At 36.1% G+C, this 16,782-nt stretch overlaps 1 protein-coding gene across 1 annotated transcript in view; it reads left to right on the top strand.

The window, feature by feature from the left end:
• Window positions 1-16,782, top strand: part of Corin (corin, serine peptidase) — a 243,289-nt gene that overhangs the window by 73,585 nt on the left and 152,922 nt on the right. The window contains exon 4 of the mRNA XM_019209977.2: window positions 10,383-10,590. Within this exon, the coding sequence (XP_019065522.1) occupies window positions 10,383-10,590 (208 nt within the window). The remainder of the gene's footprint in view (window positions 1-10,382; window positions 10,591-16,782) is intronic.

The following is a 16,782-nucleotide window of genomic DNA, read 5'->3' as shown; positions in this document are numbered from 1 at the left end:
TTAAGATTAGTTACCCACTACCTTTGATACTACATTTATTTGTAACATATATTTAAAAAATCATGCATATAAGAATTTCTAACTGTACATCCCCTAGTCCCCCAAATAGGCAAACATAATTTATCATAATTTCTACATGAACGTAAGGAAAATTCAAACAAGACCTCTCTTTCCTACTTAAGAGTATCTGAAAAGATTAGGACATATGAGGGGAAAAGCTTCAGTTTGATCTAGTGATTGAGTTGAGTTACAAAAACAGAACAAAACAAATCACTAACACAGCTCTGAGCCATATTTTTGTATTTTTAATTCTTTTCTCAAATTGAGACCTGTCTTATAATCAGTGCATACTCTGAAAATTGTTATTAAATCATGTCTTACTGGCAGTGGTATTTTAGAATTGAGGCACTTATAAGAATAAATACTTCTGTTTTACTAGAAGTGCTTTGCATCAGGAAGCAATTTTGTTTTGCAGGTCTGTTTTTAGATTCTCCTCCTCAGATTCCCACTTGAAGTAAATGTTCTTTAAGAGAAAGCCTATGATTCAAATAATAATACCTATGGGGACAACTATGGTTAATTAGAGCCACTGTATTTTGTATATGATTTTCTATACAATCCTGACCTCTAATTTCTGTTAAACACTGAGTATGTTCTCAGGGAAGAAAAATAACTTCACCCACTCTTTCCTTCCACCTTATGAAAACCAAGTTCAGTGGAGAAGCAGCAGTATGAGAGCTCTTTTTCAAAAGTGCCCTTCCCCTCTTCTAACGAGAAGTGGCTTTTCAGGGTGCACAGCATGCAGCTGACTTATGAAAACTCATTTCTCCTGGTGAGAATGTATACACAGACAATACCAGAATTACATGTTGAAAAGAAAATGGAACATTCTAGGAAAAAATAATATTTGACCCACACGTTCAGGCAGGAGGCATAGGAGGAAATTGACACAATTACCTGCTATGAAAGGGTTGAAGTCAAAAGCCTTAGAAAGCAATTCCTTTTTATATTTGTTGGCTACAAGCAAATTCTTATCCAAGTCTTGAATTTTTCTGACTAGACTTATTTTGCAATGCTTTTTTATTTTGTAACATGGAACTATGAATCTCAGTCATTGTATATTTATTTTTCTCTAGCAGTAGCACCCTTGTACATGACTTCTGCCAGTCCAAACCCTGTGTCTTTCAACTATCAAAATTAATTCTTCCTTTTCCCTACATCTTCCCTCATCATTCACTGCACTTTAAGTTCTTCCTCTTTTCAGTTTCTTTAGTGTTTGCTGACAGCCGTGGTGCAGTAAATGTTGCGCTAGAAGGGCAGAGGGCTGGGATACCAGTTCCATTTCTGTTGTTGACCTGGTGGTTTTTTTTTGTTCTTTGAGAGGGGGTCTCACTATGTAGTTGAGACTGACCTGGAACTCACTATGTAGCCCAGGCTGGTCTTGAACTCACAGCAATCCTCCTGCCTCAGCCTCCCAAGCACTGGGATTACAGGAATGTGCCACCATGCCCGGTGCTGATATTTTTCTTTGAATCACTTTTTTTTTGTCTGTTTACCAACCTATCTATCTGTCCATTTGTCTGTCCTTCCATCATCTTTCTATCTGCCTACATATTCTGAGATCCTTACCTTTTCATTTATAGTGAGGAAATGTGTGCTATATTAATAAGATTGAATTTTATGACTTAGCAATGCTGTGGAAAGCCATAAAAACTTAAGACGTTATTATTTCTATCTATACTAATTGTTTTGAGACAAGATTTCATGTGAAATAGGAAGAAAAGGGCTAAAGGTGTAGGGGAAGTGGGAAGAGTAAGGGAAAGGAAATAAGGGAAAAGAAAAAAATGAGAAAATGAAAAAATGGAAATAAAGCATTTGTAAATAGGGAAGGGAGGAGGGGTGAAAGGAGGGGAGGGATAAGGGGGAAAAAATGAGAACCAAGACCTTTCATGTAAAGATACAAGATCCCAATGATGAATGTAACTGTACTGTATACCTAAAATTTACCAATAAACTCAATGAGAAAAAAATTTCATGTTATTGTTCCATCATTTCCCAAGCATCAGTTCTCTCTTCCCAAGGGAAATAGGTATCAGAAGGAGAAATATCTTTCTTCTGTACAACCCACTTGCCGTAAATGTGCTATAGTTAATCAACAAAAATATGATTTTTCTATCTTATGTTTTTCAAATATCTGGCAATAGTCAATGTTTTTGTTGGTTAGATGAGGGGAATGAATCTTGGTCATTTAACTGATTCAAATAGGGGCTATCATCAAGTGTGCAGATTTAAAAGCTGATAACTTCTAAGAAATAATGTAATTAAAACTAGTTATAAAGGAGCCATGCTTTCTCCTGCCCTGAGCCACCATTGCTCCAGCACCAGGAAGGTAGCCGCACGGGAGCAGCTGAACCCCATAACTCCCCTTACTCCCACCCCCCGCGCACTCTCAGACCTCCTGATTGTGTCAGTTTCCAAGTTGTGCTTGATCATAATGTGTTGCTGAGTGTATCAGTTGGGATAAAGGATTGTGATGGATTTGATGAGCTGTTTTCTCTGATGCTATGAAGATGAGAATGTCTGTGGGTCGTTAGATACCCAGAAACTAGGGTGCAACTATATCAGGAAGATTTGGGTCATAACCCAGAGATTAAACTAAGGACAGCCTGACAGCAAAAATAAAAATGAGAAAACACTTCAGCAAGACCCAAAGACAGACTTCCAGTTCACCAATGGCAAACAGTAGGGCAAATGAGGATGAAAAGGCCGATAGTGAATCACCAGGACATCCTGAACTCAAAGCACAGGAAGTAACAAAACAGATCAATAAAGCTCTAGAAAAATTCAAAACAGAAATAATTTTCCAGATAACTATAGAGATGATGAGCAAAATGGAAGTCATGATTCGAGACTCTAGAGCAGAAACTCACAAAAAAATAGATGAGCTCAGGACCATGATAGAAGCCATGAAGGCCCAGCATAAGAAAGAAATGGAAAAAATAAACACCCAACATAGGAAAGAAATGGAATCCATAAAACAGATTCAAACAAATATCCAGGAGATTAAACACTCCATTGAAAGTGTATGCAACAGAATAAAAGAATGCGAAGATAGATTCTCAGATATAGGAGATAAGATTGCAGTCAGTGACCATGAAAAGAGAGGTCCCTTAAAAACAGTAGGGGATCAAGACAAATCAATCCAACAACTCCTAGATGATGCTAAGAAGAACAACATAAGACTGATAGGAATCCATGAAGTACCAGGAGAAAATACAAATGACTTAAAAAGGCTGTTCACAGAATTAATGACAGAAAACTTCCCAAACAGAGGGGAAGAATTTGACATTCAGATAACTGAGGCATATAGGATTCCAACTAGCCACAATAAAAAAAAATCTACACCTAGACATATAATAATCAAGATGCTAGAAACCCAACAGAAGAACAAAATACTACAAGCAGTAAGAGAAAAGAAACAAATCACATGCAAAGGAAAGCCCATCAGAATCACAGCAGATTTTTCAACACAAATCCTTAGGGCAAGAAGAGCCTGGAGTGAGATATTTCAAGTACTAAATGAGAACAACCTCCAACCTAGACTGATGTATCCTGCAAAACTCTCTTTCAAAATGGATGGGGAAATAAGACACTTCCATGACAAAGAACACCTGAGAAACTACATGAATACCAAACCAGCACTACAAGCAATTCTAAACAAGATCCTAGAAAAAGACAATGAAGGCAACAACACCATGAGGCCCAACAGAGCAAATCAAATAGGCAAGGCAAGAAACTAAAAGGAGAAGGTGAAAAAGTAAAAAGAGTCAACAAAAGGCCATGACAATAATAAATCCTGCAAAACTCTCTTTCAAAATGGATGGGAAAATAAGACACTTCCACGATAAAGAACACCTGAGAAACTACATGAATACCAGTCCAGCACTACAAGCAATTCTAAATAAGATCCTAGAAAAAGACAATGAAAGCAATAACACCATGAAGCCCAACAGAGCAAATCAAAAAGGCAAGGCAAGAAACTAAACGCACAAGGTGAAAAAGTAATCTCTTTCAAAATGGATGGGAAAATAAGACACTTCCACGATAAAGAACACCTGAGAAACTACATGAATACCAGTCCAGCACTACAAGCAATTCTAAATAAGATCCTAGAAAAAGACAATGAAAGCAATAACACCATGAAGCCCAACAGAGCAAATCAAAAAGGCAAGGCAAGAAACTAAACGCACAAGGTGAAAAAGTAAAAAGAGTCAACAAAAGGCCAATAACATGTCAATAATAAGTCAGTACATATCAGTTATAATCATCAATGTCAATGGCCTCAACTCACCAATCAAGAGAAACAGACTGGCAAAATGGAATAAGAAGCAAAATCCAACAGTATGTTGTAATCAAGAAACACACCTAGGGCAAAAAGAAGCCCAGAGACTGAAAGTGAAAGGATAGAAAACAATTCTTCATGTGACAGAGCCCAGAAAAAAACAGGGGTAGCAGTCTTATTTGCAGACAAAGCAAATTTGAAACCAAAACTGATTCTAGTATTATTGATGTAGGACGGTACTGTATCATACCTCTGTGAATGTAAAATATCTTGTACCTGCTTTATGATACATAGTAGTAACCATGCTTTATCAGAGCTATAGTTAATGATGTTACTCTAGAATGTTCTCTTTCCAGATGATGATTAAGATGCTAATAAAAAAAATGGTGCCAGATACCACAACCGCAACAGAACTTTGCTGTTTTCTGGATATTATTCTTTTCTTTGTTTTTTTGTTTTTGTTTTTTAATGGAATGTGCTGAATGTCTATAATTTTGTTCAGATGACTGCAGAGCCTGGAAAAGCTGTTGCTGCTATTGATGCATTGGTCTTTTTATATAAATATAAATATACATACATATACATATATAATTTGAATTTTTGGAAACTTTAACTGTGCTGTAAACTTTGGAAAAAGTTATCCCAATTTACTGTGTTGAGTTGGCATTGTACAGAAATTGACAGCCATATTGGTTTAGAAATGTTAATTTATTTTATTTTATTTTTTTTCCATTTGTACAGGGGTAACGCATTGTACTAAATATGTATGATCATATCTATGTGGGTTTGATTACAGAAAGTAATAAAGTATTCTCTAAATAATGAAAAAAGAATAAGATAAGACTAAAAGAGCAAGAAGCAATTTAAATATGTTCAGGGACCATTTTCATCCCCAAAATTAAGGATTATTTTAATATTACATCATTGCCTTTTCACTTTTACTTTCCTTTTTAGTTTTATTTTAGGATTCCCTATTTTTAATGTTCATAGAGAGATTTCTTTAACTGAAATACAGAATAGTTTTTCTGGTGTGAAGAACTATAATAGTACACAGGATCCTAATGAGATAATTAATAATGTGAAATAGGAAGTAAAGAGCTAAAGGTGTAGGGAAAGTGGGAAGGGTGGGGGAAAGGTAATAAGGGAGAGGAAAAAATATGAGAAATTGAAAAAATGGAAATAAAGTGTTTGTAAATGGGGAGGGGAGGAGGGGGTGAAAGGAGGGTAGGGACATGGGGAAAAATAAGAATCAAGATCATAGACTGCTGTAGTTTAAAAGTGGCCCCTCAAATTTCTTGCATTGGAGACTGAGTCCTCAAAATCATATGGAAATAGTATTTGATGTAGGTAAGGCCTTGAGCGTGAGGTCTCTCTGTAAGTGGCTTTCTAAGAGGAAGAGAGATGTGAGCCAGCAAACCTGCTTGCTTCTTTAGTGTGATGCCCCACGCTGCCTTAGGACTCCAGAGTCTCCAGCAGTTCCTGCCAGATGTGGCCCCTCACCCTTGACTCCCAGAATCACGAGCCAAAATAAACCTCTTTTCTTTATAATGTACCCAGTTTGTAGTATTATGCTGCTAGCAGCAGAAACAATACACAGACCTTGTGATATTAGACACCTTTTAGTGTTTTTCTTTTATGGCCCATCAGGAATTATCTTGTTTAAGAACTGTTTTTAACATAAGAACCCTCTTTACACTAGCAGAAGTTGCCTCCAGGTGGAAGTTACTCGGTAGTCCTAGGCCTCACCTTTGGAATGTGCTTGGATGGCTATGTACCCTAGGAAGATTTCTTAGCCATCCGAAGTGGTGTTTCCTCCTGTATCATGCATCACTTCATTGGGTTCTTCAAATGAGATAGTGGTGAATGAGAGTCTGCCTGTCTGTTTTGGTGCCCGGCATAAGTTAGTTCTCAGTAAGTGCCTTCTCTATTCTGTTGCAAATATTTTCATATTGTTGGTTGAGAAATATTCCCCTCTCAGCTCTTATCAGCAAGCTTCTGTGCTCGTAGTACAGTACACAGTTGTGGCACAGAGTCTGCTGTCTGTGTATTCTCCTGGCCTGTAATATTCTTTTGCACTGAGATGTATTTTACTTTCTCTCAGTTAAATAACTTAAGTACCATCTTCTTGAAGCCTGCCCGGAACACTCTGCCGCAGCACTTACGTGAAATGGAATAATTTTGTGCATCTCTTTATGTTCTCCTTCCATATTTTCACTTTGATATTTTGCCCTTTAATTTCCTCATTTCTCAGTTTGCATTTTCAATCTGGTGAACTACAATGAATATGTTGTGTCCTTAAATTCTTTTTTTTTTTTTATTGAGTTTATTGGTACATTTAGGGATACAGTACAGTTACATTCATTGTTGGGATCATGTACCTTTACATGGCAAGTCTTGATTCTCATTTTTTTCCCCTTACCTCTGCCCTCCCTTCACCCCCTCCTCCCCTCCCCATCTACAAACACTTTATTTTCATCTTTTCATTCTCTCACATTTTTTTCTTTTCCCTTTTTGTTCTTCCCCTACGTATCACACCTTCCCTACACCTTTAGCTCCTTTCCTCCCATTTCTAAATGTCAGTAATCTTATTAGAATCTTATGCATTGTTGCAGAATATTCACACCAGGGAAACTATTCGGTATTTACACATGTGGGACTTATTTATTTCACTTAGGAGTATATCTTCAATATGTATCCATTTTCCTATGAATGAATCTATTCTCTCGCTCTTTATGGCTGAGTAATATTCCATTTTATAGAAAAACCACAACTTCTTTATCCAGTTTCCAACGGATGGGCAAATAGGTTGTTTCCAAGATTTAGCTATTACAAACTGTGCCGCTATAAACATGGGTGCACATACTTCTCTGTGATATGATTCTTTTAGTTCTCTTGGAAAGATACCCAACAGAGGGATGGCTGGGTCAAATGGAACCTCCAGTCCAAGCTCTTTGAGGTATCTCCATATTGATTTCCATAGTGGTTGCACTAGTCTGCACTCCCACCAACAATGGAGGAGGGTTCCTTTCTCCCCACAACCCCGCCAACATTTGTTATTGTGTGATTTCTTGATAGCAGCCATTCTTTGTGGGGTGAGGTGGAATCTCAGTGTTGTTTTCATCTGCATCTCTCGAATGACCAGTGATGTGGAACATTTTTTCATATATTTTCTTGCTGCTTTCACTTCTTTGTATGAGAAATGTCTGTTCATTTCGGATGCCCATTTTTGGATCGGGTCTTTATATTTGGGGGGACTGATTGTTTTGAGTTCTTTATATATCCTTGATAATAGTCCTTTGTCTGAGGTACAGCTGGTAAAAATTTTTTCCCACATTGTAGATTGTCTCTTAGTTCTGCTAATGGTTTCTTTTGAAGTACAGAAGCTTTTTAGTAAGATGAGATCCCAGTTGTTGATTCTTTCTGCTAGTTCCCGTGCTACTGAGGATTTGTTCATAAAGTCTTTTCCTATACCAATGTCTTCCAGAGTTCTGCCTAACTTACTTTCCAGCAAGTTTAATGTTTCTGTTTTAATATTTAGATCTTTAATCCATTTGGATTTTAATTTAGTGCATGGCGAAAGATAAGGGTCTAATTTTAATCTGTGACAGGTTGATATCCAGTTTTTCCAACACCATTTATTAAAGAGGCTATCTTTCCTCCACTGAGGATGGTGAGCTCCTTTGTCGAAGATGAGGTAGCTGAGTACATCTGCATTTGTTTTTGTGTCTTCCAGTCTGTTCCATTGATCCTCAGGCCTATTTCTTTGCCAGTACCATGCTGATTTTATCACAGTGGCTTTGTAGTATAGTTTCAAATTGGGAATTGTTACACCTGGTGCCATGTGACTGTTGCCTATAATGGCTTTTGCTATTCTAGGTCTCTTGTGGTTCCAAATGAATTTTTGGATTCTTTTTTCTAGTTCTGTGAAATATAGTGTTGGAATTTCAATTGGCATTGCATTGAATGTATATAGCAGTTTCGGTAGTATGGCCATTTTCACTATGTTGATTCTTCCTACCCAGGAGCAGGGGATATCTTTCCATTTTTTTATATCCTCTTCGATTTCTTTTTTCAGAGTGCTGTAGTTTTCAGTGTAGAGATCTTTTGTTTCTTTTGTTAGATTGATTCCTAGATACTTCATTTTTTTGGATGCTATTGTAAAAGGAATTTTTTCCCTTATTTCTCTTTCTGTCTGTCTGTTATTTGTGTATAGAAAGGCTATTGATTTTTGGGTATTCACCTTGTATCCAGATACTTTACTGAATCTGTCAATTAAGTCTAGAAGTTTTTTGGTGGAGTTTTTTGGATCTTCAATGTAGAGTATCATATCATCAGCAAATAATGATAGTTTAACTTCTTCCTTTCCTATCTTTATTGCTTTAATTTCTTTCTCTTGTCTAATTGCTGTGGCTAATGTTTCCAGAACTATATTGAAGAGAAGTGGCGATGTGGTCTATTCTAAGGTCTGAGATAGAAATTCCCTGTGTGGTTGGTTACCTTTGAAAGTAGAAACCATATTTTGATCTTGACTTACTAAGCTTAGCATATTTGGAGCCATTAATGATCTAACAATGAGGATTTTTTTTTTTTTATGAGAGTGAGATCCTTCGATCTCATGAGTACAATTTGGTCATTTGGGAGAGACGATTCCTATGGGGCTTGGGGCATTTTCAGGGAAGTTTGAAAGAAAAGTGATCGTTAATGAGTTTGGAAGGAGGGGTAGAGAAGACTGTGATCTGTCAGAATGAATGAAGTTGACCATAGGGTGTGTTTATTCTGCATTACAGATGAAATGTTAGTTTGGCCATTGTGTAATGATGCAGCCTTACTTTTTAGCATTATTTTATTAAAATGGAGTTAGCCTCCTGTTTGGAGCAGATATCCCTTTCATTTACCTGGGAATTATACAGCAATCAGAGGAGATGTTCCCTTTCCTTTATAATCTTTTCCTCCCTAAAAATAGAATGAATTCTGTTCCATTTCTAAAGTCTGGAGATTCTACTTTTAAACAGTAGTTTGCATAAATAACAATACCAAATTTTTAACTTTCTCCTTTTAAAATAAAAGTAACAAATCTTTATATAAACCTATAAGATAATAGGGAATGAAAGAAAAACTATAATAATCTCCTTAAAGTCCCATTATAGGGACCCATGCCAGTGTTACCAACCAGAGCAGTTTCTAGACAGAGTTGGAAAGGCCATGGAATGCGATGGTGCCCAGAAGAACCAGCTATGAAAGGAGAGAAAATCAGAGGCTCTGGAAGGCCTTGAACTCTGAAACGAGCAGGCTTGCCAATCTTTGTATAATTGTATATTTTCAGAAACAAAATCATGGTATACAAGTTGTTTTGTGACTTGATTTTTTGCTTTATTATAAGCATCACTCCATATGATTAAATAATCTTCCAAAGCACCTCTTACACACTTAAGTATTCTTTGTTTGTTTCCCAATGTTTCAAACCAATCCCCTTTGTTGAATATTTACATGTATTTATGTCTCTTAAAAATAGTAAACTATGCAGAAATGAAAATCCCTGTAGATAAATCTATGTTCACAGTTGCAATGATTTCCATAGGATAAATTTCTTAAAATGATATGGTAGTGTGAAAGTATATATATGTTTAAAAAATTTTTTTTTGGTAGTGGGGAATCGAACTCAGAACCTTGTACTTGTGAGGCAGGTGACAGCACCACTGAGCTAAATCCCGGGCCCTAAATTTTTTTAAAAATGATCCTGCCCAGCTATCAACTCAAACCACTATGTATGAAAACATGTATTTTTTTACACATTTGTTCAGAACACAATTTATTTACCTCTGTAAATGTTAGTGGATTGGTGTCATTATAGGCACACACATATTCATACTTATGTGTATGGATATAGAAATGTATGGTTGCATTTATATTTATTTTTACTGTAATAATTACTTATAGAATATACTTTTTCTTATCAATATATTAACCTGTTATATCCAATGAGTCTGCAAACATATTTCTGATGTGTCTACTTCTAAATGTCATTGTCTTTACTTCCCAGGTGACTGCATGAACATCACCCACAGCCAGTGTCAGATGTTGCCCTATCACATCACACCCACATCTCTAATCTCAACCACTGAAAACATAGAAACAGAGAAGTTCCTCAAGTTCTTCACCTACCTCCAACGCCTCAGTTGCTATAAATATATCATGCTATTTGGCTGTAGTCTCGCTTTCCCTGAGTGCATCATTGATGGTGATGACAGGTATTTGGAACCAAAATCATTCAGTTAAAAGAATCCATTTGGATTCCAGGAACAAATGTCCAGGAAGAACACAGTCACCCTGTTACCATTATTCATTTGTGTTGATATTGAATGAGAAAAAGACTCACATTATTTGTAGCCAGTTGTAATTCTTTAAAACTAGGTGTGTTCAGAAAATGTGGAATAATTTTATTTATAGGAAGATATTACTCAGTATTTTAGACTGATGCCCTCAGAATGATATGCAGTTGCTGTTCCAGTGAAAGTCTGGCAGAAGAGATCCAGGGATACTCAAAGGGGTAGTGGAAGAGTATACTGCAGAGACTATTTCTGGATGTGTAGGTGGGGTAAAGAAAAATGATTGATGGGAAGCAGCAGTGTTTTAGTACAGAGAGATGCAGTTTGATCACACAAGGCTTGAAAGACAAAGACAGGCCAGCTTTACCAGGAGAATTCTGGGTATGGGTAGAGTCTCCGAAAAGCCAGGGCCCATCACCCTGAGGAGAGCATATAGCTATGGCTGCCCTTCAGTCCTGAAGTGGGAGAGGGTAGAGAACAAATCTCTTGCCCTCGCTTTCCTCCTACCCCCCACATCTGCCAGTGTCTCCCATTAACTGAAATTACCCATGACCAAAGCTCAAGAAAGTCATGAGTGAGATCCAGAACCTCATAGCTCTAAAGTCCTAAATCTTAACCATCTGAATCCTATGAGTGAGACTTTGGATGGTTTTCCCCATCAACACTGGAACCCAGTGCAGGCAGAGGAGGGTGAAGAGTAGATGTGGATGGACAAACAGAGACTGTCCAACACAATATCTAATAGGATTGGAAATAATGTTCAGTAAGAATAAATCAATCAGAAGGGTGTCATGGGATATTTGTAACACTATAAATATATTTTAAAATGTGATCTATGCATGTTCTTTATTTTATTATAAGCACATATTAAATAAGTATTTGCATATAACTTCAATTATTTTCTGGATTAAAATGTTAGAATTTTTTTGAATAGTAATGTTATAATGAATTGTATTCTCATCTACAAGTAGGCTCCATATTATTTGTACTAATTTAATTAGTGTGTGAAATAGGCTGAAAATAGGGAAAAGGCATCTATTATTTTAACAGCAGAAAGCCTACATTGTCATTGCTTTGATGTTGAATAAAACCATGGATTTTGAATTGTAGAAATTAGTAAAGAACTTTCAGTGGACACAGCATTCAGGGAAATGTGCCACGTAAGGAATCCATTGCAGAGAATCCTTTTGTGGTAAAGAGATAGAAGCTCAGTTAGGTCTGTGTCAGAAGTTAAAATATGGGGTGGTCATAAAGAGACCCTTTATGTTCATTGACAGTGGTAATATAATATGGGCGTTGTTTCAGTTTCCTAAGACAGCCATAACAAATTGCTACAAGCTGGCTTTCTTAAATAACGCAAATTGTCTCACTGTTCTGACAGGGCTGTAAGGTCTCCTCGGGCTCCTGGGGAGGATTCATGTTCAACCCTTGATATCTTCTGGTGATTTCAGTTCCTTAACTTGCAGTCACATCACCTCAGTGTCTTTCTCTGTCCCCAAATGTTCTTGTCCTATGTGTCTCCCCTTTGGTGTTTTATAGGGACCATTGTCATTGGATTTAGAGCCTATTCAGACAACTCAGGAGCGTCTCTGCACCTTAAGATCCTTAGTTACATCCACAGAGACTTGTTCGCCAAATAAGGTTATAGTCACAGATTCCGAGGGTGAGGATGTGGACATATCTTTTGAGGGCTACCTTTCAACACTGCAGTAGTTAAGGACATGGCTAATGGAGCCATGTTTCATGGCCTCCTCATCTGTAAAATGGAAATAATAGTCACACTTCACAAAACTAATGTGAGGCTTGAATGACGTAGAATCCTTGAAACAGTGTCTGCCTCTTACAAAAAAATAAATGTCAATAAATGTATAAAATGGTTATTAAAAGGAAGAATATTAATAAAATAGCACAAAAAGTATTTCTAACATGTGTTAAAGTTGCAAAAATATAAAATGCTATATGAACTAGAAGAAAGTTACATAGATTACTAAAGGCTTCTGCCACTGGACTCTAGTTCTATTTCTCATTTTTGAACAATTTTGCTTACATTGCTTTGCCTTAATTTCTCTATAGACTCATGTGTGCACATAAATAAGATAGAGTCCTTTCACCTTCCAGATATCTTTAAATTCATTTCTATCATCCTCCTTATCATAACTCAATCTCTACTTGATTGCTAATTACAATTCTACAAAATTCTAGTTAAGTTGCTTGTGATTTTCAGAGCTCTTTTAGGTAAATGTGTTTTTCTTGTGATTTAGTTCATCCTGACAAATATACTAATATGAGAGTATTCCATTTTCTCTTATGATGAGTAATAATTCATAGTCAGTTTTCAAGTGTCCTTTGGGGACTTACCTATTTTATTATTGCATCATTATTATATTTAGTTTTTTTAAATTGAATTTATTGGTACATTTTAGGTATACAGTTACATTCATTATTGGAATCATGTACCTTTATATGACAAGTCTTGGTTCTCATTTTTTCCCCTTGTCCCTGCCCTCCCTTCACCCACTCCTCCCCTCCTCATTTACAAGCACTTTGTTTCCATTTTTTCATTTTCTCATATTTTTTTCTTTTCCTTTATTACCTTTCCCCTAGCCTTTACCTACACCTTTAGCCCTTTTCTTCCTATTTCACATTGTCAATTATCTCATTAGGATCTCACGCACTATTATAGTTTATTCACACCAGAGAAACTATTCGGTATTTACACACGTGTGACTTATTTCTTTCACTTAGGACCCAGCCATCCTTCTGCTGGGTATCTTTACAAAAGAATTAAAAGAATCATATCACAGTAATATATGCACACCTATGTTTATAGCGGCACAGTTTGTAATAGCTAAAACTTGGAAACACCCCATTTGCCCATCAGTTGGAAACTGGATAAAGAAGATGTGGTTTTTCTATAAAATGGTATATTTAGTTTTATAACTGTACTTTCAGACAAGGGCTTCTTGCTGACATTTGGTGTGTGCATGGGACCTGCAACCTAATTTAATAAACAAAATAAGTTCAAAAAAGAAAAATATATTGTAGAAAGTAATTATGAGGTCTCACATGCTTTTATTATGTTGTATTACTTCAGATCATTTATTATACAAGTTAGTTTCTTCTACTATTCAAGTAAGGGAAAATCTCTTGGAGAAAATAATAACATTTAAAATTTAATTTAGCAAGATTATAATGAGAGGCATAAATAGTATAGTTTCTAACCAGACTCCTTTGAGACCTCAGATACTCATTAGCTACATTGTACATTTTAACAATGGACTTCAGTGGTTTTCACTGTGGACTGTGTTTCCTTTTAATAAATGTGTGCACCACACACTGCAATTACTAAATATGGAAACTTAATTGGCAAACCATTTGGGTGGTCTTAAAATATATGTGTTAGAAAGGAAGGCTAAAAAATTTTCATGTAACTAGCAAGAAATTCGCAATTGCCCTGTCAAAATAGTAAGAGATGTTTGTAGGTGTCTTTGATGCACTGAGTACACATAAAACTTCTGTGTTTGGAAGAGGAACTGGGTATTACAGTCACATGCTCTTGATATGTAACTATTACCTTTCCTATTTTGTTCAAATTATGGCCTTGTGTCCTTGTCAGAGTTGAGAGAGTATTTGTACTGGAAAGCCAAGCCTTTACTTGGCTTCTAGAAGACATTTAGGAGGTCCTGCTGATATTTAATTGTGCCACTCATATTTTTTATGTAATGGATTAAAATTAGGAGCATGACACATTGACTGTTAACTTTCCCCTCTCAATAGTATTAATTTGCTGTGAGATTCTTAGCAGAAATGTTTAATATGTAAAACAATGAAATAAAAATTCTTTATCTAGCCAGACAAGTAGAGATTAAAGATTGTATCTGAAACCTAAGAAATATATAACTATTTTTGATAGTTTATTTAATGTCTATATTTATGTTTGTATTGAAGATCAAATGAATTTCCTCAAATAAGCATCCTAAAGCCTATATTTTTCCAAAATTGTACATTATGTGTATTCACTGGAGATTAAATGATTTAGTCTGGCAATTAAAGAGAATACACTTGAAAGTTTGGGGGCAGATGGAACGACCTCTTTTGCTTATCTATGTATTTTCTGTCTTAGTTTAAAACTCCACAGTAACAGAGAACTTATTGACTATGTCCATCATTGTATACTGATAACTATTCAAATACTGCCCAGCACATAGTAGGTGTACATATATTTGTTGGAATAAATAATTGAACTCTTTGACAAGGGAGACATCCTAAATGTCTTGATTAATGAGAGCTCAAAATGTGCTAACAATAGTTATACATTTTTGTGTAATTTGCATGTTCCTTAAAATTTGTGTATAAAACAAACCTTATATATATTAAACTTGCAGTTTTACAGTGATTTGGATGACATTTCCAGACATGATTTAGCTTCCTTCTGAATGACCTTCAGTTGGTAGAAGAACCAGCTAAGAGCAACTTGCATTTCTCTATCACTGTTAAAATCCTGAACCTAATAGTTGAGAAAATATTAGGTTATTCCTGGGGATTGTCTTAGTGGCTTTGGGCTTTCATTTTAATACTGACCCATATGAACTCAGTTAAAAAGAGTCAACACTAGGGTTAACTGTAGTTAAAAATCTTAGACTTAAGGTCCATATAAAGACTGGGGGGGGGAGAAACATGATAACATGTCTGGAAGATAATGACCAGTTTGATGGTCGAGAATCTGTCCATGTGAAGAGTAGTTGAGGGAGTGTGAAGTCCTCCGGTTGTACTATTGTTACAGCAAAGTGAAACAGCTCAACATTACAGCCAAGTGTTACAGCTCTGTGATACAGCCAAGTATTACAGCTATATGAGAGTCTTTGACAGTGAAGTCGGTTGGCACTCAGAGAGATGGAGGGATTATTTTTATTATTCCAACAGACTCAGAGGAGTTCAACTCCAAAATCTGAGCCCTGAATAGCAATGCAAGCAGCCCTTATATAGAGATCTTCAGGGTAGGGAGGTGTGGTAGATTCCTATTGGATTAAGGCCATTCAGAGTGGCCCTTGGCACTAGTGACTAAGGAGATCTAAAAACTCATGAAACAAGATGAATAAAATCAAATGTTTTACAACTTTTCTCTGGGCCAGTTATATATTTGCTTTGGAAATAATAGTGGGAGAATCCACTTGGAAGTTTTGTGAGGAGTCCTTTTGACATCTGACGGAATGTATCCAATGACACCCATGGTTGCTTAGCTGTCTGCAGAAAGGATGGGTGGAGTTAATAACAGGACTTCTTTGCTAATAGGATTTTGCAAATTGAGACCCTGCTACTAAAAACTCTCTTTCTCTCTAGTGTAACTAAAATATGTCATCTTGGGGAGGTGATAAATTATCACTTGGATCCTGTGCTACTTGGGTGGCTTGGTCTTTGCTCTGAATTAAAGAATTCATGGTAGGAAATAGAATTTCTGATTCCAGATGTTAAGTTCTGCCCCCTTGTCATCCTTCCTTTCACACTTAATTCAGTGAGTTTTATTTCCAAGGTCTTAATAATAAATCTAGATGGGAATCCTGCTATGTTATTGTCTTCTATATACCCAACATTCATCTTTTAAGCTTTTTCTTTTGCTAAAATCTTTTTTTTTTTTTTTTTTTTTTTTTTTTTTTTTTGGTACTGGGGATCAAATTCAGGCTCTTGTGCTTGAAATACTCAGCCAAATCCCCTGCTAAGATCTTAAATGTAGTATAAAAGACTAAAATCACATATTTTGATTCAGCCACTAGAGAGGAAGAAAAATAATGTTAAAAGAAAAATAATATTTAAAATTTCCCTTTTGTAAAGCACAATTTGTATATTTCTTATGAGCACCTTGGAATTCTTTATAAGAATAGCAGAGTTCTCTGGTAAAAATGTGTCTGTATCCCAGTTTCCATCATTGAAAGTTAAATAAAAATTTTCTACATTGTGTAAGTGTTCTTAATATCCACATATGTACACACAGACACATACACACCGATTCTTTTTTTTGGTACCAGAGATGGAACTCAGGACCAGGCAGACACAGTGCCACTGAACTAAATCCCCAGCCCCATACCAATTCTAATAAAGGAAGTAGGAGTAAACTTC

This window comes from Fukomys damarensis, unplaced genomic scaffold (assembly GCF_012274545.1).
Source record: "Fukomys damarensis isolate Sample0158 unplaced genomic scaffold, DMR_v1.0_HiC HiC_scaffold_35, whole genome shotgun sequence".
Taxonomy (NCBI): domain Eukaryota; kingdom Metazoa; phylum Chordata; class Mammalia; order Rodentia; family Bathyergidae; genus Fukomys; species Fukomys damarensis.
The sequence above is the reverse complement of the archived record's forward strand: the minus strand, read 5'-3'. Positions and strand labels throughout refer to the sequence as shown.